This window comes from Atractosteus spatula, chromosome 11, assembly GCF_055471065.1.
Source record: "Atractosteus spatula isolate fAtrSpa1 chromosome 11, fAtrSpa1.hap1, whole genome shotgun sequence".
NCBI lineage: Eukaryota > Metazoa > Chordata > Actinopteri > Semionotiformes > Lepisosteidae > Atractosteus > Atractosteus spatula.
In genome coordinates, this window is record NC_142716.1 from 15,913,176 (window position 1) to 15,938,199 (window position 25,024).

The following is a 25,024-nucleotide window of genomic DNA, read 5'->3' on the forward strand; positions in this document are numbered from 1 at the left end:
TATAAAAATTTAAAAAATCATTTGCGCAGCCTAAGAGAGGGGGTCTGCTCTCATTGACAGCTGACACTCCTCCATACACTCAAGTGAAAAATTAATAACGCCAATGTAAACGTCGTATTTACAATTTGTTGATAATAAAAATGTTAAGTTCTCTAAACCTTTCTCAGTCAAGTATGATCGTTTACCCAGGGAGCTGTGTAAGCATGCATAGGCAGCAAAAGATCAGCTAAACTGGGAAGATGCGACACCAAAGATATTATTAATAACCTTTTAAATCTGAAGGGAGATCTAAAGGGATCCCCACACGATACCGGTTCCTGCTTCTGGAGCGATTCAGAGGGAAAGATGGTGATAAGTATTCGTTGTTATTAAAAAATGACTTAGATTCAAACATGTTGTGATATTTAGAAATATAAAAAGTCAATTAATTGTCCCTAATATTGCTATTTTATTTTTTCAGAGAAATGTTTGTGAAAAGAAAAGTAGTGGCGCTAGTGGGATTTGAACAGCCGACCTCTCACTTAGAAGTTGGGCACTTAGACCATCACGCCACTCGCATGGTCACAAGACGAGTGGTGAAACAGCCCTACACATACAGTATCAAGTTTGTGTTGCAGTACATGAATATAATTATATCGTTATTAATTTCTTTAGATACGCGATTCCATATTATATTCCCTATTAATCAAATTCTAAAAGTATGCTTGTTTACTCCGGTATTGAGCGTATTCACAGAAAAGCTTAAAACTACCACTTTTTATACGTTATTTCACATGTTAGTTAAAGACTTTGATGCTTAAAATGTTTAGGGAGAAATGGAATACTGGTGTGTATTTTTTAAGTACCGAGACCAGCCATATACAGTTTACATAATACTGTATGTTTATGTTCCAAAATTAATATTGTTTATGACCTTCACACACGTTATGCTCCTATTCTTTTTATGCTACTAAAATTTCCCTTCAGTGGTAAAATTCCATCTAAATATTCAATACTAAAACGTGCACAGTAAAGACATTAAATATACATATACATATCGTATACAGTACAGTTTACATACAGTAATATGTTTATGTTCCTAAATCAATATCTTTTATGAGCGTGTGAAAGGCATGGTGAAATGGAGATTCTCAAAAATTACTGTACTTTGCATGATTGGAAACAAATGCGTGATTGGATCAACGAAATGCTGTGGTGTTACTTTTACAAAGATGGTCAATGAAAAAATAAAATATTTTACAAAGACGGTTACAAAGAATGTGGACCAGGGCAATACTTTGTTTACAGCTTGTCCAAGGTCATTCATTATTAATACTATTAGTAATATCTTCGGTAAAGACTTTGATGGCGACAGCTCAAACATGAGAGGTTGAGCTTTATTAGCTCCACCTTGTGAAAATTCCAGATACTATTATTTTACTTGCGGTACCATTCAGTTTTATGCGAGAATATACGGTATTAATACGGTATTATACGGTAACTTGAGTTATACCGCGATAAGCGCACCGCATTATAATGCGGTATCGCCCGCTTGTTTTGAATGGCTGCATCTGTACACAGTCACATGTGCAATGCCATAATGTTTATGCCCCATGGCCATGAAAAATAAAATGCATATTACTGCAATAAAATTAAGTTTTTTTTATTAAGACAAGAAACAAATTGTAGTGTAGAACCATACACATAATCATGCCAGACTTCTATAAAACTGTACAATCAGAAATGTCTCTGGGCCATTATCAGCTGATAAAGACAACATTATGCATGGCGGTAGCTCAACAGTAGCTCAAAGAACAGCACATTAGCACACTGCATACAAAACTGTGATCATACATTAATCTTTATGAGAAAACAAGTAAAAACCATACACAAAGAACAAGAGACTTTCAAACATTATGAAGGCTGAAACTAATTCTTATGTGATTATTTTTTCCTTATTTAAACATCAACAAAATATGTGCTTAAGGTCAAGACTTTTACCATTTAAGTCTATGGGCTGCCAATCCAAACCATGAACTGGGAAAGCTCATCCAAGAAAGATGATTAATTTGGACCATACTGGACTTTAAAGATTCCCAACTACTAATGCAAATAATAGTGTTACTTTATACATTTTGTAAATAAGGAGTCCATGATTTAAATATTTAATCTGCAAAATTATTAACTACATTATTAAGACGTTGTGTTCTACTTACATGTTGCACTCTACATTTCATTAACATTCATACTATGTTATAATTTAGATGGTAAACAAGTAAAACTTTATAGACATTTTGATCTTCAGAAATGAAAGATGAAATGTTTATCACCCTAAGACAATAAAACACGTATGTAAACAAGTATTCTGTTCATACACAGGAAACACCACTACTACAGTTATTAGTTAGCAAGTTAAATATTAGCAGTGATGTTATGCAGTGTTCAAGTGTTAGTCATTCAAGCTACTCTCCATATGAGCCATATTCTACCTGAAAGATTCTCATCAAAATGAAAAGATAAATTAAATAACCACAATTCCAATTTAGCATTAAACCTGTAAGCTACTACTGCAGGATAGGCCACTAAAATTTCCCCCAAAATATAGATATGCATTTTAATTTTACATTTGCAGACAAAGGCAGTCATTACAGCTGTTTTTATTTTTTTTTCTTGTACTAGCAGTTTAAATAATACTAGTCAAAAATAAAACACCACACTGGCTGGTACTGGTTAAATAAATAGACATTAGTTACAATATATGTACAAGATGAATAGTGCACTCATTACTTCATAGCTAATGTTTTGGCGACAAAGGGATTTTAATAACCACAGTTGTCCTGTGAGTTCAGACAACAGAACTACCAAGTAGGGACCATAGCACCTTTTTTTCACTGCCATCTCCTCAGTCTTTTTCACCCGTTTATTCTTAAAAAGGCTTAATTAGGCTGTAGAACACACATGCCTGTGTAGCTTCTGTGGTGCAATGTCTGGGCAACTTCAAAAGAAGACTTTATTTACAATCATATAGACATGCCAAGCATGGACTAGAATCGGGATACCCTGCATTCCAAATGCCTTCACCTGAAACAACTGTATCCCCCACCGTTCCCCTACTTTGCACACTTGCCACACAAATCCTGATATTTCAAAACAAGTGAAAATTTGGAAACTTTTCCCTCACACTCACACCTTTCCCTCATGTCTTGTTCATTAGAGTCTGTTACAGCATGCCAGAGCATCTTTAGAAAATAACTCTTCTCCCTAAAAAATTAGTATCATTATTTAAAATGTAATGTAAAGCGCAAAAAAATCACTTGAGGTACTTCTGTCTTGTCAATCCCATGGGCTCAGTGTTTTGAATGGATCCCTCTGACGTCTCCCCTGGAGGACCAGGATGGCTGGGATAGTGGTTGAACGGCTGTTGCAAAGTCCAGCTGGGCACGTTGTAGCCCTCGGATACTATGTTTGCTCCATGGGGGCTCCCTCTTCCTTTGGAGGAGGTTCTAAGTGAATGGGTGTTAATTGTGCAGGCTTCTTCACACTTAAGAGAGAGTATGAAAGATGGAAAGAGAAGTTAAAACACTTTTTTTTAGAGAGTTGGAATTTATATTTCTTTTCATATCCTCACAAATTGGAAGCTTCAGTTATCCATCAACCCCCGTAAGCTTTCTACCAGCACATAATGGACAAGGATTGTGCACTTCTGAAAGGCGCACTGTCAGAACCTCCTCCCTCAGTTTCACAGTGTGGGCCCTTCCCATCTACAGCAGAATTAACATCAAGAGGCACAGCATCACTTTCAACACTGAAGGTGCACACGAGGCCACCAGCTCCAGGGGGCACTGTTGTGTCGCAAGCCCAGGAGACCCTGGTGGACTCGAGCCCAACCAGTTCCAGGAGTGTTCAGAAAGCTGGTGCCACAGCCCTGACTTGAACCAGCCTCATTTGCTCCACCTATGTGCCAAACAACCTTTTTTACAGCTTAGGCTACTTACGGTTGCCTGTTGCATTTTTCTCAGTCTTATGAACTTATGGTTATATTATCAAAACCCACTGGACAGGAGAAACGGACAGAAATGACATTTTTCCAATTCCTCACACTGTACTCCCAAGGAGAAACAAGAAGAGCATACAGATGCAGCCATTCAAAGTGCGCAGTACAAACCCGTACCGCACGCAACTCCGCATGAGCCACCGCGCCGTACCGTGGTACGTGATTGGCTGGCCAAAATCACAGACAGGGGCACTCGGTAGTGAAAAGATTTAATCATTTAATCTCTTTACTGTGCACATTTTAATCCACTTAGTATTGAATATTTATATGGAATTTTACAACTAAAGGGAAATTTTAGTAGCTGAGCATAAAAAGAATAGGAGCATATCTGAAGGTCATAAACGAAATTAATTTAGTAACATAAACATATTACGTAAACTGTGTATTGCTGGTATTGGGAGTTTAAAGAAAAAATACACACCAGTATTTCATTTCTCCCTAAACATTTTAAACATCAAAGTCTTACATGTGGTTATTTCGGAAACGTTTTTACGTGCTCCTTCTGACCATATTACTGTACGTTTATATACTTTGTGAGAAAAGTGATAGTTTAAAGCTTTTCTGCGAATATGCTCGTTATTGGAGTAAACGAAAGCATACTTTTAGAATTTGATTAATAGGGAATATAATATGGAATCGCATATCTAAAGAAATTAATAACGATATAATTATATTCATGTACTGTAGCACAAACAGTAGTATAAGACTTTCTATTGATATGTGTACGGCTGTTTCAGTGCTTGATACATCACTGCATCTGTGGCGTGATGGCTTAAGTGACCGATTTATAACCCTGAGGTCGGGTGTTCAAATCCAGCTATCACCATGAATTTTCTTTTAAGAAATAAACATTACTTTAAAAAACTAAAATAGCAAATATTATTGGCATTATATTGAGATTTTTTAGATTTCTAAATATCACAACATGTTCTGAAGCAAAGTCATTTTTCAATAACAACGAATAATTTCAAACTGCTACTGATATTATTACTGACAATAAATATTATTGACACTATATTGAATTTGTTGGTCTTTCTAAATATCACAAAACATTCAAAGTTAAGTGATTACCATTTTCCATGAATACTTGCGCTCGTTATCACAGTAAAATAAACTCATACTTTTCAGAATTTAATTATTATTTTGGAAACGTTTTTATGTGCTTCTTCTGACCATACTGTTTATATACTTTGTGAGAAAAGTGATATTTTAAACTTTTCTGCAAATACGCTCGCTATCATAGTAAACAAAAGCATACTTTTAGAATTTGATTAATAGGGAATATAATATGGAATCATGTTATCTAAAGAGCATGCTTGCCAGCGTGGTGACGTCACCGCCTTTCCCTCTGAATAGCTAATAAATAGGCAGTGAAAACATTTGTTTGTCTGTCCGTGGGGGGAAGGGGGACTGTCTTTTATTGGAAGGTACGCCTATTCTATTCTGAGAATGTAGGGGGGAGGAAAAGTGCCCGTGGTCTTTTCACTGATAAACTTGTGTTAACAAAAACTACAGTATATTTAAGGGTTGTTAAACCGGTTTTTAATTATTTTTCTAGAGCACCACAATTTATACTCAACCACATCACAGATCATAGATCAGTCCCAGTGTGTGAGATATTGCTGTTTAATCTGTGCTTGATCTTTGATCTGATCCGATAGCTCTATAGCTATCGAGTGGTATTAAATGCAACTTTTTTGTATAGATGACACTTTTCTAAAATTTATTTAAAAATAAAAATGATTACAATTGGCACGCCTGTAGCTTTTTCACGAAACCTCCTAGAGTTGCCAAAACAGTTGTGTACAAAGTACATTGTGACTGTTTTCACAGCCTTCACTATGTCTTTTTTAAGCCATTTGTTTGACCACGCTCGAATATTCTTCTGTCCGTATCTTTGGAAGGGAAACACAGAAAGCCTTCAAACCAAATGCATTTTAAAGACCACGATTTGTGAAAATTTTCACAGCCTCCACATAAAACAGTGACCTAATCCTTTTTTAAGCCTCTGGTTTTTCATCAATGCGTAATTATGCACTAACTGGAACCCGGGGGGACCACTTTGTACATACGTTCACAACGCAAGAAATACTGCTCAATACGGCTTCGTGCGAAAAACCCGTAAATCGCCATAGGAAGCAAAACAGTGCAGCATCCATTTACCCAGACTGTAAGCACGGGAATAAAGCTTTGTTTGATTTCTGAAACCCTTTATTTATGTCCTGTTTTCATTCAGGTAAGGGTCAACTATATACACAATACTGCTGACAGCAGGAAAATTCAAATATTCTTTACTCAGCAGCTTATTAGCAGCTGCATAATGCTGCAAGTAAGTGTTTTACACATTAAGCAGGTCCTCTGACCTTTCCAAGTCTTGCTTTGGGTTGTGAAACTGTTTTTTTTATTTTTTTGAAGATGATACTACAGGTAATACACTGGAATAGCAGGTCTTCTTCATAGCCTCAATAGCATTTACACACCAGACAGCCTCCCTCACCTTATACAACCTTGCTTTGGGTTGTGAAACTGTCCTTTTTTTGTTTTTAGGATTTTTTGAAGATAACACTGCAGGTAATACACTGGGATGGGGGGTGCTTCCAGTAATTTCTGGGTTTCCTGTGTTTTATTTCAGTTTCACATTTGTTCTGAAAGTTAACACTTATGCAAGAAATACTGTTTTTTGGGCATATTGAAACTATTAGCTTTCTTTGTGAGGGGAGTTAAGCCCAAGTTAAATGATCAAAAACACAGTTGGACATATGTTGAAGTTGACCCACAACCGGCTAAAGAACTGCCCCTTGCTGTCTGTATTAAACCTTGATCACTCAGTAGTTTAAACTAAGTGTAAAGTGCTATGAAGAAGAATGCATGAAGATACTCTCACATTTTTATGAAAGCTATAGTTTAAATCTTTTAAATATTGGGTGCGCCTACAGTTAAAGGACCCAAAGAATCTAAAAGCTTCACAGCTCAAGGGCAAAATATCCATAGATTTTGCCAAAGCTATTTGAATCAAATGGCTTTTTTTATTCCTTTTTAGGAACATATTTATAGCAAACAAATTATGCCTAAGGACGTTTTTTTTACAGCAAGAAATTATGTTCTGTCTGTACAACTGAAACACATTTTGGAGTACTTTCACAATGCTTTTCTGTTTTAATCAATCCAAACATTTCTGGCTCCAGCATGCCAAACAACATGGTCTTTAACATCATCCCTGAAGGAACTGTATCAGAGATATTTTGCACTGCATCGGGGAGAATCAGTATAGCTTCTGAGAAATACATTTTTCCTGCATCAAAGTTTAACTCATTCAGAGTGCCACACACAAACACACACACACACCAGGGCCAGTGTTCCCGTAAGCCAATTAACCTACCAGTATGTTTTGGAGTGCGAGAGGGAATCATATCACACATAAGGAAAAAAACACGGATCCCAGAAAGAACATGCAAACTCCACACACACAGGATGGCAGGAATTGAACCTAGGGCCCCAGTGCTGCAAGATAGCAATGCTAACCACTTCGCCACCATTAGAAATGGATATGGAAAGATATCTTATCTTTCTAGTTCAGAGGTTTACGTGCATAATTTAATTTTGAAAGCCACTGAGACATCTGGTACTACTGTTGTATTTATAAAAAAAAACATACAAAAAGCTTACTAACAACTGTGCCATCCTATTCCTTAGTTAATACATTTTATTTTTATAAACAGTTAACATTGTTAGCAAAATATTTTGAATGATAATTTTTCCCTATTTTTTTTAGTTGTGTATTTAGTTGTGTATTTAACTTATTTTCCGATAGTCAGATTTTATGTATATTTGAACAATGAACATATATTTTTACAAGATGTGAGGAAAAGTGCAACAATTTATTACAGTGCTAAAATTAATATTATTGATTACTAATAGTTTATGCTAACACCTAACTTTCTTAATTAGATGTATTTAAAACAATGAACTAAGTGTAACATAGCATTCAGAAATACAATCGAGAATAGTTTTGTGGTGTATGTATAGATGAAACGTTTCTAAAATGTATAACAAAATTAAAGAGCTTTAAAATTTTTAATCTTTCCACCTGTAATGAAACTGAAAGTACAATATGTTCCTGCTTTGTCTAACAATGGTATCAAAATGTAGTCTAAGTGGTGAGAAACCTGTGCTTAATGATAATCAAGGGACTTAGAAGTCAAAGAAAATGATTTATGTCGTTTAATTTTAAACACTAAGTTATGAATGCAGACGCAATTGGTGCTTTACGGCTACTGTGCAATACTGTGCTCTGCCCTCCCTCCCTCTCTCGGTGCCGCCTCCCCCTCTGACGCAGCGCAGTGGGCAGCACGCTGTTTTCAGAGCCTCTGATTGGGGAAAAAAAGACCTGCTGATCTGTTCTACATACCAGGAAGACAACAGAATATGATTTTTTCTATTTGAAAGGTGTGTTGTTTTTATGAAATTCATGTATTTTAAACGTTTAATTAAGAAGTAAAAACCTTACAGCGTACACAGAGATTTGAAGCTGATCACGAGGAAGAAAAATCACCCATTTTTCGCACATAAAAAGTGGTTATTAACTATCGAAACCTCTTTTTATAGCTTTTAAAGTCGTGCAATGTCTAAGCAGGAACACATCATTATATCTCATTTTTGATTTATTTTTTAAGAATTAAAAAAATCGTTTGCCCAGCCTAATTTTAAAGACCTCTACTTGTGAAACTTTTCACAGCCAGTACATAAAACTATATACACAATACTGCTGACAGCAGGAAAATTCCTACTCTTTACGCAGCAGCTTATTAAAAACAGCACCTATGGTGTTCAAACCGTTTTTTTTTACACAGAAGAGTGACACAGCTTCACGTTGTTTTCTTAGAAAAACAGATTCACATTTGTCAGTCTCTCTGTGGGATGGGGAGGTGGACTGTCTTTCATTGGAAGACTTCCCCTATTCTACTTTGAAAATGAAGAAGCTGAGAAAATACCTGTGAAACCGGTTTGTTTACAAACAATGTAGACACAGAGACTCAGACTTTGTGGAGTGAAATTTGGCACAGCCAGCACTCCTGTGCGCCAGCCGAGAGAGAGATACATACAGTACGAACATGTTGTGATATTTAGAAATCTAAAAAATGTCAATGTAATGTCAATAATATTTGCTATTTTAGTTGTTCAAAGAAATATTTGTTAAAACACCCACCCTCAGCTTTATAAATCAGTCACTTAAACCATCACACCACAGAAACAGTCACGTATCGAGCACTGAAACAGCAATACACATATCAATGTTAAGTCTTATACTACTGTTTGTGCAACATTACATACATTAATATAATTACATAATTAATATAATTACATTGTTATTAATTTATTTAGATACGCGATTCCATATTATATTCACTATTAATCCAATTCTAAAAGTATGCTTTTGTTTACTCTGATAACGAGCGTATTCGCAGAAAAGGTTAAAACGATCAATTTTCACAAAGTATATAAACGTACAGTAATATGGTCAGAAGGAGCATGTAAAAATGTTTCCGAAATAACCACATGTAAGACTTTGATGCTTAAAATGTTTAGGGAGAAATGGAATACTGGTGTGTATTTTTTCTTTAAACTACCAAGACCAGCCATATACAGTACAGTTTACATATGTTTATGTTCCTAAATTAATATCGTTTATGAGCACGTGAAAGGCATGGTGAATCGGAGATTCTCAAGACTTACTTTGTATGATTGGAAATGAATACGTGATTGGATTAACGAAATGCTGTGGTGTTACTTTTTGTCAATGAAAAAATAAAGTACTTTTGTTTACAAAGACGATTACAAAGAATGTGGACCAGGGTGATACTTTGAGTTTACAGCTTGTCCAAGGTCATTCATTATTAATACTATTAGTAATATCTTCGGTAAAGACTTTGACGCATAAAATATTTCTCCGTAATTAAAATATTTATGATAAAGGTGGTAGGTTGTGTACTTTTGTCCAACTGAGCAATCTTGCTTTCATAAAATATACCAACTTTCTAATGTTTAATGATTAACATGCTCTAATACAAAGTTTAAATTTAAAAGTCTAAGGAGTATACAACTTAAATTCTTAATTGAATAAAGATTGTCCCTCAGCAGTGATCAGGATTCGAAACCAGGTGTTTTCTGGTGACAGCTCAAATTTTGTACATGGGAGTTTAAGCTTTATTAGCTCCACCTGGCGGTTTTACAAGGTGATTCCAGATACTATTAACAATCTAATTTGCATATGGTAAAGCACGGTATGACGTGAAATGGCGCGATATGATGTACACGCCCACCGAGTTGTACCGCAGCGTACCTTGCTTGGTTTGAATGGCTGCATCTGTATACTCACCATCATAAATTCTTACAAGAAGCTATGTCTCCTTATCATCACAGTTTTATGAATGAAAGCTCATCAACAGACAGGACATTTTCTCATTCCTTTTGTTTTGTGAACCAAACCCCGTCTACCACTCCAAACGTAAATTCCTTGACAAGAATCAATCCCAGTAATATCCTGAATTCCAGCTACTTACGAATAAGGAGACACGGGAACCGCGATGACCAGGACGTGATTCTTCTTCCGGAACAAGCGCCACATTCCCCTATGATTCCCACGTACATCCAAATCCCACACATGCAGGCACTAAAATGCACAACACGAAAGTCATCATTTCCACAAATCATGGAAATCTAAGCCTGCGTTATCCTAGATTCTCATGTGGGGCATACATGCAGAAACTGTATGCTTGTGATCCATTAAAAAGAAGACATCTAATTTATTGCTTCAGCTTGTAATGAAATCACTCTTTCTGAATGTGTTTTAAAATATTTTAAAATTCAACACTCATTGCAACATACAAAGATGGGCTAACAATTGACTTTAATAATGCTCAGTTCTCACTGTAATCCTTTTTGGATTTCTTTAAGATCTACTTAATATTCATATTAAGCACTGAAAAAAAGCTAATCAACTGACTTCTTACAGTATAAACAAATTACCTAAGAGGGACAGGAGACAAACCCAGTCTGTGGCCGAATTTGAAAAATGAGAAAACGAGATAGCAGTGGGTTTCCAGTTATGATGAAGCACTATGCTGTGCATAACTGAATGCCAGACAGGATCCTCATAAAAGCCATTACGTTTACTAAATGAGATAATGCACTGTGACAACAGGTGTTGAGATGGACTGGTGTCCAGTCCAGGGTGTACCCCACCTGGTACTCAATGCTTGCCAGCATAGGATTATGTTCCCCTGCAACACTGAATTGGATGAAATGGTTAGATGACTGATCCAGGCTGTTTCAGGGACTTTTATCAGCATTTTTACATGGACATTTACAATTCTCTCATTCTCTGTGTACTCTCCGTTACCTAGTCTCCATGGATTTTCACATAATGTCTCCAAAAGGTCAATTGGAGGTCTGGCTAGTGATATGGAGACAAGCCATCTTTGTCAAGTGTAGGGTTTAATTTCTTGGGCTTCCCGACAGGCTCTGTCTGCTGAGGATAAGTCGCACTAACTGACTTATCTCACCTCTTTCTTTGGCCGTTTTTAGATGCTAGTTATGATCTCAGCCCCCTGCATTCAATACTGGCATTTCCATGGGCGGGGGCTTGCTTCCTCAATTGTGTTGTGAACATGGTGAGATTATTTTATTTCTAGCACGTGGTATCTCATCTGTATTCCCCATTTTTCATTTCGTGTTGTCACGGAACTTAAGGTACTGTACTTCCACACAAACCTGTAAAAATGTTCCACGTTCCACTGTAATCAACAAGATCTCCCTGCGTCCTAATGAAGCGCTGATGAAATCTAAATTTTAACGCAACTTTACACTATCAAAGGCCTGACAAATAAAGCAATTAACAAAAAGAAACAGGGGCTGCCGAGGGGCTCAGCTGGTTTAGGCACTTGCTCAAATGCAGGTTGGGATGCATGATTCATAGAGTCGCTGGTTCGAGCCTGGTCACGTCACTAGCAGACTGTTGCTGGGATTCCCCAAGCATTGTTCACAGCAGGGCTGGGTTAGGCAGCAGGGCTCTATTGCTCCAGTGGACCCCTGTGCCTTGAGTGACACCCTGAGTGTCGTGAAGGTGGGCAGGTTGAAGGAGTCTTCCTACACCTCATTCTCCCCACGTGTGGCTGCAGGGTCGTAGCTCAGATCCAAGACTAGCCAACACATCACTGGAAACTCCAAATCTGGTGAGTTTATAACAAACAACTGGAAAATAACTGTTCAAAACACTAGAGATGGGCAAAGTTTCTCTTGCCTTGGCTAGCTCAGTCCATGTGGCAGTATCAGTTTCCTCCTCCATTTTAATGTACATGACATAGGTCTTCCCCTCAGTGTCGGGGATGAAGGAGTCCTCACAGGGGTCCTTACTGTGATCCAGCAGCTCCGCCTCTCTGTGCAGGGAACACAAGGATAGGTCGTTAAAGTACCCACAGAACTAAGAGGAAACCAGACTACATTTCCTTGAATTTTATGGACAAAAATAAAGTTGAACCAATCTGTTGTTTCAAAATAGGTTAATCAAAAGGTCAGCAGGACAGAAAAATGAATGTAAACAGCTGATTCTGTACTTATTAAAAACCGCCATACTGTGGAGAACAATATGAAAATAAGGGTTTTAAGTGACAGGAGGCCATTTGGTACTCCTTGCTTCTTTGGCTACTAGAAGTTGATTATTTCAAGGATATTAAAGGGCATTTTCCCTAAGGATCAGAAAACAGTTAAGTAGCTTCTTCCACAACCTGTTTTGTAAACCATAGTCTGCCCATTTCCAGTCCTCAAAACACATCTTTGAAGTTGTGTCTTCATATTTTAGTATATTATTTCAACTTGATGCTCTCATAAAATCACTTAGTGTATGAGAAACGCAAGCCTGTGATGGACTGAAAGGCTGTTCTTAAACAGCCTGTTTCTTTCCTTGTATTCACTTGCATTTTCATTTCCAGATATCATTTTGTGGGGTTCATGACACCAACATGTTTTATACTGCATTTGTGACAACAAATCTGCACACTCAGATACAGCTCAAAGTCAGGACAATAGAACAAAAACCGTTTGTGCTGTCAGCAGAGAAGCACACTCACCCAAGCAGTCTCTGGATCTCCATTTCATAAGCATCTTTCTTCAGACTGGAAAAAACATTAATTAGGAATTAGCCTTTTAAATTTTAACTTCCATTATTTGGAAAGAGACTTACACATCGATATCACCACAATTACATTTAATTAAGCTAGAAATAATGTTACTAGCAAACACAGACTATGCAAATATAGAATTCCTATATTCCTAAACTACAAAACCACCTTAAATGTTAAATATGAAAAAGGTATTAGACATGAAATAAAGTCCACTACATCATGAACTGAAGTTAACTTAATTTGATCAAATTCTTAACTGTACATTCTTCTGCACCAAATCTGAGTAAGCCAAGCTCAGTACTATAAGAAAATGACTGCAGTGTCCAAAAGGGAGCACTTTCTACATTCTGAACAAACCTGATTTTGAAACTAGAAAAAAGATCTGTGAGAGCTAAAAGCCAACCTGATTTAGGACAGCACCAATGAATTCTGTCAATGAACTTCTATTTCCAATTCTATTTAGAAAATCTTTGAAAATAGATTCTTTGAAAATAAATGCAAACCCTGTGCTTGTTTTAGAAGAAATCAGAAAAAGGGACATACCTATCCACATTCTTCAGCTGGACATTGGGAACAGTGTTGAACTTATGCTTCTTAAAGTATACTTCCTGAAATAAAGAAAAATAATAAATTACAGGTGCATCAGATGTTGCAAAGGACAAAAGTTTGAATAGCATTAAGAAAGCAGCTATTTTAACACACAAAGAGTGCTAATTCTTCATACTATTTTCAGGTACACAGCCACCCATATCTGGAATATAGTGGTCCAGATAAGGGACTGGACCCCTGCAACTACACACAGGGGAAAATAACGAAGTGAGGCGGACTCTTCTGACTCGCCCACCTTTGAGCCATTTGCTTCTTAAATCCATCACAGGCTACGAAGCCCCATACTGGAAACTCTGTTCAACAAGTCCTGGACTGGCGTGCTGACTGATGGAGAGGTGTGCCCCAGAGGTGTGACTGATGGAGAGGCAGCCAGAAATATTAAAGAAGGTCACAGCTCCACTCTGACCACCTCACACCAACCCCATCCTTGGAGATGCTTATAGAATCTCTTTCACAGTCAGCTAGAGACAAGACCCAAGCTTGAATTCACTATGTCTTAATCATTTAGCTCAGCCCATGGTTAAGTGAGTAACTTATCTGGCTGAGCCACTGCAGAATTTCACCCCAAGTGTTTCTCTGCAATAGCTGTGTGGATACCATCCATCAGATGGGTTTACAAGAGAATGCTTATGTAAAAAGCATAGTGAAAAAAAATAGCCAGTCTTACTGGACCTAAAAATACACAGAAATCAAATAAACGTTCATTACTGCCTCGATTGAATAGCAGGCTGTCCAGTCACAAAATGCTAATTCAGTGACTAAACTGTGCCATTTTATAAAGTTAATTAGTATAATAGTACTAATGATCTGCTTCCAATACAGGGGAAATGAAAAAATCTAATGTGGAATCAACCACTTTTGTTTTCATGTGAGGATAAGGACTAAATACATTGTGCTTAAACAGCAAAGTAAGCCAAAAAGTTGATCAATATATAAAAAATATCTATTACAGCATTACTTTATTTATTATACAGTATGAAAGAATTCTTACATGGAAGTATCCATTCATATTCAGTCCAATTATCCCAAAATGGTAAGACCTAGAGACATCAGGAATGATGCACTCCCGGCTCTTCCTCTGCTCCGGCATTCTCATCCACATATCCCAGTCCCACAGCTGAAGGGGCAAACATACACATTGGTCAGAAACAAAAGTCTCGTAACCCCTCAGTTGCAATTTACTATTAGTCATTTCAGATTTCATGAGCTTCTCCATGTGCTGCGTATTTTAAGCTCATAACTTTATTCCCAGTAAAATTTGCACAACCAATATAAGTTACCATCTTCTAGCCCAATACCATCAGATTTCAGAAACCAGGCAAGGCTGTGCCTGGGCACAACAGGAATGGAACACCTCCAGGGAAAAACAGATTGCACCATTAAGAAGTGTTGGTGGACTGGTGTGTAACACTCCTCCCCCTGGACCAGATGTCCATGTCAATGTCCCAGTGTGGTGACGGGAGGTCACCGGAGACTGGATACAAGATGTCGTTCGCCAGATAAGACATTAAAATATTACTTAGTCAGTTAAGATCCCAAGGCACTGATCCCATAGAGTAGGTGTGTTATCCCATATTATCATAGCTAAGTTCCACTCCAGACTTGCTCAGTCTAGCTTATCTGAAATAATTTCTCTAATGAACTCTGTATAAATATAATTACATCTGTATTGTGCTATATTATACTGTATTTAATCATTGGTAAAAATTATATAATACTATCCTATTGCACGATACCTGTGTAATATTATGCCAATAAAGCTCAGGTCTCATTCATGAATTGAGTTACAGGAAAGTTACATATGTTTGATTTCTGTTTCATCTGTGGAAACCTGTGTAATAATGTGTAACTTACAAAACATGAAACTAAACAAACTCCTGTGCAAAAGTAGTCTGATTTCAAGAAACTCTCGCCAGAAACCCTGCAGAGCTTTCATCACCACCATTGTAACACCAGTTTCTAAATGCCTGAAAAAAATTACTTCTGATTAACTGCAGGTGATTTATGTGATGGGAATTTCCAGATCATTTGCAAAAAATATTCAGTCCTAAGGGACAAGAGCTCCTTTATTGAGCAAATTACTTGCTTAATAGTTAAAAACCTCCAAGAGCACACAACAGTTAGAAATGACCTAGGGTGACTTATAAATCATGCTGGATTGGGGGCCATGGTTAGAGACCTCTACTCTGTCAGTCTTACCTTCTCTGGAGTTGGCCACTTGGGTTCCAGCTCATCCTTGTATAGAGATTTCTTCAAGACCCAACCCAGCCCAGGCATGCTCTCCACACGGTACAGCAGGGAAGGATCCTCAGCAGTATGCTCATAGCCCTAGGAATGTGGGAAGATATGTTGAGTCTAAAACTGTGTTGAAATGCCTCCTTAACAAGTAAATGTCCAAGACACTAAAACAAGACAAAACACTTTAAAACAGGTTTTGAAAAGAAGCACTGAATTCCACGGTCTTGCATAAATGTTGTTCTTTTCCATAAGGGAAAAGCTTTTGAAATTAATAATTGAAATTATATGTAACAGCTATTAAATAAAAATCATTGAGAGCATGAATCTGTTGAACAATTCCACCACAACCTGAATGATCTGTCCTTTCAGGTCGGTCTCATTGTGCACGTTTTCACTCACCTGATCATTCCAGGCCGAGATACAGTACAGACTCTCATCCTCATCTAGCAGGTGAATTGTCTGACTCAGGAAACTAGAATTAACACCAGTAAATCAGTAGTAAGAATAATGCTTTTATTAGATAGGTCATGTAACAGATAATTTAAGAACTATATATCACAGCATGATAAAAATAGGTACTGTATGCAGTATATTCTCCACAGATACTGCTGCCATCTAGTGGATTTTATGTCATATGTTATGGTAATAACTAACCAATGAAGCTGACCACTGGATTCTGGATTCTGCTTTAAACCTGTATTCTAGTCTCTACCTTACAGCTTTGGAAGTCATGCAGAACTGTTCTGTTTTACCAAGAGAACATTAAAATGGAATGCTTCTTACAAGAGAGCAGATGTTGAACTGTCAAATAATTATCTAGTGAGGCTTGAGTGTACTTTAATTTCTCTTACCTGAAGAAATCAATAGAGATGTCGAGATCCTCTTCTAAGACAATTGCAAAGTTGGCATCCTAGAAAGAACCAGGAAAAAATAAGACAGTCATGCCTTTTAACAAAGAAAAATTTAAATCTTGGAATATTTCAGAAAAAGGTTCCCACAATACTCACTGGATGCAAGTTGAATGTTGCAGTCAGGCTGGCTTTGTAATGCTATTTGACAAACACAAGAAAGAAGTGGAGTTGGAAACAGCATGATTAGAATGACTTAGACACAGGGCCCCACAGAGCTGAATCAGGGATAACAAAGGAAAGGTTGGGTGTCTCCCCATACTGAGTACCTAGCATATACAATATCGAAACATCATCAACTACATCTATTAAACACAAACTGTTTGCTCTAGAGGCAAAACACATCTCTTACTATTGATGCAACCTGTGTAAAACTCCTGAGCTCCTGGTGCTGGTGCGACGGTTACCTGGGACACTCTGGCGTTCTTGATACTGATAGGCGTGTGCTGAACCCCCTTCAGTCCAAACAGATCCACCACATCCATGGGCTCCTGGCGATATGTAAACAATGACAAATTGGCTTCTGAAGGGTAGGACATATTTAAAAAAAAACAAAAGATACACGGGTATGGTTTATAAAAAAAATTCTAACTGTGAAATAAATACTTCATGACTGAACCATGGAGACTTTCCACCGAACTGCCTTTAATTATGAAGTTCACAAGCAACAATTATAGGTTTTGTTATTTGGTCCGGGTTCCTAGTAGATCTTGGATGTCTCCAGTTTCTTAGCAGTGTAGGATTTCTCTTGCAGACATACGATCCATGTACCTCATAGTACCCATCAATAAAGACTGTGATCATCTGGGGATTGACTCCATGAGCTGACAGCAAGGACCGGAGCATCCTAAAGGAAAGTAATGGTAGCACTTTTAAACAACAAAGCACACGGGTAAAACACAGAAAATCACAAGACCAATTTAAATTAAATTACATGTATAAAATTAGGCCTTTAAGTTTAAGAAATGTACTCAGAATCTCTAATGGATGCGGGCAGCAAGTTATACAATCATGGTGCTGCACAAGAGAAGGCTCTCTCCAGCTGACTGAAGCCTGGTCTTCAATTAAGGCCTGCAAAAACAGACCAGTAAAGAGTAGAAAGGCCTTGGTGCAGCGTTAACTTTTCTGCTCAACATAATCAAGGGATAATTTAGACTGAAGGACAAACTATCCATACAGAAACTGCCCTTGTTTGTAAAAGAATTTGTAAATGCTTTTATCATTGAGTTTTATTAGCATCATTTTGTCTCCCAAACAAGACAAAAGTATATGTAAGGATGCTAAGGTAAAATCCACACTCATACAAAACTACATCTATAATACTCAATTTTTGCATCTCAAATCTTACCAAATGCATAAAAAAAAAGAAAATCAGTAACACTTCACCTTTTACAGCCCAAATTCTTTCTCACCTGTAGAGGTAGTTGGGTCGGTTTCCTGCAATTACTGCCACAGGAACATCATATACTTTATTATCTTGTAACTACAGAGAAATGTTCACAGAAATACAATGAAAATCTACACAGTAAGAGACAAAAATAAGCAACTGCAGAAATGATCATTATTTTTTCTCAAGCAATGTAAATGAAGTCGCAAATCAAAAACTAATTAATGGTGTGGTTTGCAACACTAAATTTGGAAAGCTATGCATTTTCTGTGCATAAATAACATGGCTAGGGAGACCTGCTGCACTGCAAACAAATAGCAAAATTGGACTAATAAAGCATCACGTTGCATTTGTAATTGCATCTGTAAAGTACCGCCAGAGCTCAGAAGCAACAAAAAAACAGAATACTATGCAATAGCAATACTACAGCTCACAACACTCTCCACCTCCGGTCCATGTCGTTTCACTGTACGGTACTTACAAACACTCCTCCTTGCACAATGTTAAAAGAAAGTTATGTTGTGAAGTCTTACCGGGTCAGGGTTGAACTCAATGGGGGCTGGGTCCTTGCAGCTGCAGATGCTGCCATAGCCTTCCACTTTACTACAGAAAAGTTTCCTTCGCCGGTTCAGCTCGGTATCAGGCCAGTGGCATTCAGCATCTTCAGGGAACAGAAAAGAGAAATTCAAATAAGCAAAGCATCTCCCAGTATTGATGAGAGTAAATATGTGTTTGATAAAACTTGTTCCATGATGGGTACCAATGAAAACAACGAAAGGATAAATAACAGCAGTCCATGTTTCTTCTGTGTTACCTTCGGACGCTGTTAACTGCACCTCCGTCTTCAGTAGCACTGGGTCTCCCCACGTTGACAAAGCAGGTGATTTGGAATGCTTCTCCCCATACACTTGGCCTGCAAAATTAATTACATGGCTTTGTATTTTTCAGCAATCTTGTTCACCTACTGCAAAGGAATACTAAACCATGCTCTGTCACAAGTGGTCCCATCTTACCTCCTTTCTTCACAACTAAAGTCCACATATCCCTCCAGCTCAGGGAGGTGGACACCTGACTGCCCAGCCCTTTCAACAGGTTCTTTGCAGCGTCTTTTAAATGGAAAGACCCTTCATCCTACGTTTGAGTGAACAGAAGACAAATACTAGACATCAAATGATACAAGGCACTTGAGGATACTATCTCACTATCAGACATTTTCACAGAATTTTACAAGCATTGCTATACAATGTATATGACACTTAAAACATATAGGATGAATGCTGAACCTCAAAAAATAATTTTGGTGAGAAAGTACAGAAATATTTATCCTAAGATGGAGGCAAATAAAGGTCTTGTTTCAATAAACCCTATGTTTTGTCAATTTCCAAATTAATAAATTTTAGAATATTTTACTGATTAAGCTTTAATTGCGACAGTTCATTTAGATATTATAGTAACTACAGTATATAATTCTCTGAAAGAACACAGGGTAACTCAGACACTAAGAATTCTCTTCTGAAATCTATTAAGTCTACAGCCCACATAAGTCATATTAGGGCTGAAATGGTACAGAATGACTTTACCCACCTTAATGGTGAAGATAAGCACTCTCCCACGAGTCACCATGTTCAGGAAGAGGATCATTGCTTCATCTTCATGGGGAGAATAGGTATCAAATACACGCTTTGCCATCACATGTCCCTGCACATCAGATACACATTTGTATTTTATTTCTTTTACAACTGTTTTCTGGGATTATGCATGACAAATACAAAAATACAATATTTAGTGATGCACTGAAAATCAGTAGACCAGTGGGTTGACAATGTCAATAATAATGAGACAAATCTGCCTTGTACGTTTTGCCATCAGTAATGCATTTTAGCACTCAATCTACTTCAACTCAAATTTAATTTATGTTCCACTATAAAATATCAGGTTGGAACAGGTATGAGTTGATACAGTCTGGTAAGCACTGCCTACAATTATAGGTCAAGAAAGTCTTTAATGATGCACCTCTGGTCATTTTTAATGCCAACAGCACTGAACAAGCCAATATGATATGTTTATTATTACAATACAGTATGTTCTACATGTAACATTATGATGCTTACAGTGGCTTGATTGAGAACTATCACATGGATTCCTCTGCCTTGCTCTCGCATTTCATCCTCCAGGACCTGAGAAAAAGAACAAAGCAGAAAAAGACAATAGACACTATTAAAATTAATAGAAAATATATATTTCACCACATCAGGTAATAATGATCGTATCAGGTCCAAAAATGAAAGAGACCCAGGAGTATACAGATGGTTGTCCATTTATGGACTTGTTCAAAGCCCAGGCTGAACATTAAAATCCAGACATTATATGTCAGATCTATGACATTAGTCAATTGTGACCATAATGACCCATAATGTGGTGTTGGTGCTGTGAATCAGGCAGATTGTGCAAATGCAAACCCCTTTGACTTTCATGGCTTGATGGATAACAGGAGTATGGGATTCAATATAGCGCAAGAGTCTAACACAAGAAACCATTACAACCCACACAGACTGCAGGGTGAGCGTCCCCTGCTGGCCCCACTAACACCTCTTCCAGCAGCAACCTTAGTTTTTCCCAGGAGGTCTCCCATCCAGGTACTGACCAGGCTCACACCTGCTGAGCTTCTGTGGGTTGTCAGGGTGAGCTGCAGGATGATATTGCTGCCAAGTGGGCAAGACAGAGTTACAGGAGGAGCAGACTCACAGTGGTGCCATCCACTGCCACGTAGACCTTGGAGCGGCTGGAATACACCTCAATATCCAGGACCTTCCTGCCACTGGGAGGTCGCCGAGGGGTCTCCATATTGGACAGGGCTTCATCTTTGAAACAACGGTATTCTCTTAACTCAAGGTGTTGCCATTACTTTACACATCTTGTCATTGTTCTAGACTATATTTTTGTAGCTGATGATGAATTTTACAGTGTAAGAACTACATAATGTACAGCAATACATCCAAATGAAACTTCACAAACTTCCACAATCAAACAATAAAAGACACAACATTTTTTTAAAAATGAAGCGTGAGTACAGGTCTAGAGAAGTGGTTCCTACAGCCAGTCCTAGAGGATAACTGGGCTGCTGGTTTACTTTCCAGCTGAGCTCTAAATCTCCAGTGCTATTTGATTACTTAATTGATCTGTTTGCTTGCTTAGATGGATTATGTACTTAGCCACATTCACAGTTGATATTGTCCTGATATTGTATACTATACATTTCAGTTATTTTCAGAACACAACCCATCTTCATTCCATGCTGTGTGTGCTCTATAATATTACTGGGGTTAGCCGACACCAGTGCTCACTGTTCCAGAGGAACCTTGAAACAGATGAGGTTTTATCATATTATATGACATATATCTCAAATAAAAAACTGAAATTGATCAGCAATGTAATTAAAAACTCAACTTAATCACAGACATATTAGAACAGTTTAAGACAACAGACTTAATACATAGTTATAATATACAGTTTAGGTATAATCAAAATGATTAAAGTATTAATACATCACACTTGACTCAGTTACAGGAGCAGTAATTGAAAAAATACTAAGAAAATCTGTGGAAGTAAATTGAGAAGGTTGTTCTTTCAGCATTGGTTATGGCAGCAGAACTCTGCTGCAAGGGAATGTATCATATTCACCATATTCTTGCACTGCTTCCTCCTCTATTGCAGCTCTCCGGGTGTCCAATATGAGCTTGATATTGATGATCACTGTTACCAGCAAGAACACCACCGCACCTGTCTGAAAGGCACAATACAGCACAGAGATGTGATCAAGCATCTTATTGGTACGAAGTAGTGGTTGTTAGAAACATGATCATTACTCCACAGCTCAAACAGACAGCTGGCCTTCAGTGGACTGTACTATAAAAAAATCTTGCTGAGACGAGTTTAAATGTAAAGAGTTCCTGACACAATCAAGGAGCTTTCTGCTTGGTAAATTGCACTAATGATGGTTTCAATGTCCCTTTTTTCCCTCTTAAAGCTTTATTGTCCGTCAGGACTTTGAAGTCCAAGCAGAAAAAAAAAGTTAATGAACTCTGAATCTGGGTGAAATGGAAGATTTTTAGCAGGCAAAGACTTCAGACCGCAAAACCGAGGTGCACACACTGGTGAGAATGTATCTCCAAATGAGACAGTTGTGAATAGTAGCCTGTCCTGTATGAGCACCTTTTACTGTTTTTTTTACCACAAAAATATTTAAAAAATCAGACCATAGAGGGTTAATGTACCTGGCAGAGCCGTCGAACGGCTCTCTTGTTGGTCAGTTTGTACTTCCAGGTGAGGTAGAGGCTGCGCTGCTGGCGGGGGATGAAAGGCTTGGCCCGCGGATTCGGCTTCCAGGTATCCATCACCAGCACGTGACTGAGAACCGACTCTCCACCTCAAGTGTTACTCCAAAACAACTGCAGTCATTTACACTCTTCTCAAATTCACGTCGCCATCTGAAACTCATGGATCATTAATGTGCAATTGTAAGGGACTGAAAGCACGCCACAAAACAATAAAAAATATCCACTCTTTAATAGTAAGCTATTGCTAGTCGCTTGTTCATGTACATCGGTGAATTCTTATTATTTTAAGACACTGATAAGTTTAATACACTCTATTAAATCACTATATCTGACACAAGTGTTTCTGATCAGATTCGGTTTACATACGTCAAAATATAATGAACTTATATTTTGAGTTTATTACCATTACTCTTCGTTAAATGTGAATCTAACTGAAATCACACTTAATCGACAGGTTGCCACACTATACTCCGAACCACATTAAAGTGGATTATTTTTGTTGCTCACTTTCGATGCTGCTGGTAGATTTATCCAGAACATCTATTTCTGCCACATGTTTGAATACTTTCCCTTCTCCTCCTGATTTCTCTCCATCCTTGCTTTCTCTCAATGGTTCAGCTTAAGCAGGAGCCCAACAACAACTTCCGGTGCCGACGTGCACATCACTTAAAGGGACCAGGCTCCGTTTCCGCTGCTTTCAAATGTGGTTTAGGGTGCAAAGTTAGCATGCAAATTACAAATCATTCTGATTTCTCGTCAACTTTATAATATCAAGCTTATTTATTAATCAGACAGTCAATTAATTAAAGGGTCTATTTAATTAATAAAAGCCTAACACAGATTCATCTACTTCATGTCAAGAACGATGCAATCAATGTTTCTTCCCTGATGAGTTATTAGGCAGCCCTGAAATGGTCTTTCAACATATACCACAACCAATTTTTGCAGCTACTGTCAATGAAGAATAACGTTCTAAGAATACTAACTGCAGGATCACAGATGTGGATGGGGAGAAATGAATGCGTTTCATATTTTAGCTTATTATTATTACAGTGGTACCTCAGTGTTTCACTATATTATTGACATCTATCAGAGCCACACACTAAAAAAATGAAAGCTATTCACAATGTACCAAATCCCAGAGACCTTAATTACTATTACAGTTTTATAACAACATTATATACTAACATTTAATGAATAGCAGTAGAACTATTGTTATTTCTCCTTCTGGAACAGCAAGAGGTGCTGGTCTCTGTGGACTTCCCCTAATTCACACCTCCAACACATTCCAGATGTGTGCCTCAGGGTCCTTAGCAGGATTGTTCACAACAGTTTTTTCAAACACATTAACCATTGTGTGACACTACCAGCTTTATGAGAGAGAGACGCATGGTTTTGCTGGTAGATCTGCAAATCCCCATCATGAAGTTGCTCTAGTTATGTCAGACAATGCACTGACAGGTCGCAGTGCCTTCTGGACTGTTGTTACATCCAGATCCGCCCCTCAGAAGTAAGCTGTTGAGCATGACTCTTAACTCCACAAGAAGTGTCTCTTCTGTTTTAAAGCATGCTATTAATATTTAATGTGTGTTTAAAATGCTGAACATTGGCTTGTGGAAGGCTGACCTGCTATGAAACACTTTAATAATGTCTAATTTAAATAACTGCTATTCTGTATAATTATTTTGGTCAATTTGACTTTGCCATATTATATATTATATATTATATATTATATATTATATATTGTATGTATATTATAGCTCGTTGTGCCTAGCTTGTCATAATTTGTACTTTTCTATTTTCTAGTCCAGCATGTCCCTTTTGCTTCCTTCTTGTATTCGCCAGACGTTCTCTGTACACAATGTAAAAATGTGCACACTGCTCAAAACTAAAATTAAATCAGGATTGTATAATAATTATTACCACACGATGGCAGCAGAATGCTAATTTCCTTGTTTCTTTTCTTTCCCAGACAACTAACTCCTTCAGCTCACCTGTGCTACAAAATGTTGTAATACTGTAAATGTACTAAATGTTTCAAATAAAATAATACAAACAATAAGAGCCAGTCAGGCCCATATAGCTCATTACAGGTATCCTATTGCTTTCAGTTCACCTCCTCTGTCTTTTTGGGTGATAGTATGTTATTTAAAAAAAATAAAACAAGACAGGTTTGAATTTTTTTCCAATTTTCATCGATTGTCAGAAAGTCTCTTTTTTCCAGATGACTGTTGCAGCAAATGTTGAGTCTATCCCAGAAGTATGGAGAACATAAAATTGGAACTAATCACAAACTCACCTGGAATTTGCTCTTATTAAAATTATTTTGGCAT

At 37.5% G+C, this 25,024-nt stretch overlaps 1 protein-coding gene across 1 annotated transcript; it reads right to left on the bottom strand.

The window, feature by feature from the left end:
* Positions 1–1,621: 1,621 nt before the first annotated feature.
* pomgnt1 (protein O-linked mannose N-acetylglucosaminyltransferase 1 (beta 1,2-)) lies at positions 1,622–23,330 on the bottom strand. Its single transcript, XM_088926618.1, has 22 exons — positions 23,199–23,330; positions 22,629–22,841; positions 22,036–22,138; positions 21,100–21,215; positions 20,466–20,531; positions 19,939–20,052; positions 19,368–19,485; positions 19,169–19,267; positions 18,888–19,015; positions 18,380–18,450; positions 17,739–17,814; positions 17,375–17,458; positions 17,067–17,108; positions 16,911–16,969; positions 16,459–16,531; positions 16,021–16,149; positions 14,813–14,938; positions 13,756–13,820; positions 13,159–13,203; positions 12,333–12,468; positions 10,594–10,703; positions 1,622–3,520 (listed from the first exon to the last, which is right to left on the bottom strand). The coding sequence occupies exons 2-22, from the start codon at positions 22,746–22,748 to the stop codon at positions 3,439–3,441; spliced, it is 1,962 nt and encodes a 653-aa protein (XP_088782744.1). The 5' UTR covers positions 22,749–22,841; positions 23,199–23,330; the 3' UTR covers positions 1,622–3,438.
* Between the last annotated feature and the right edge of the window lie 1,694 nt (positions 23,331–25,024).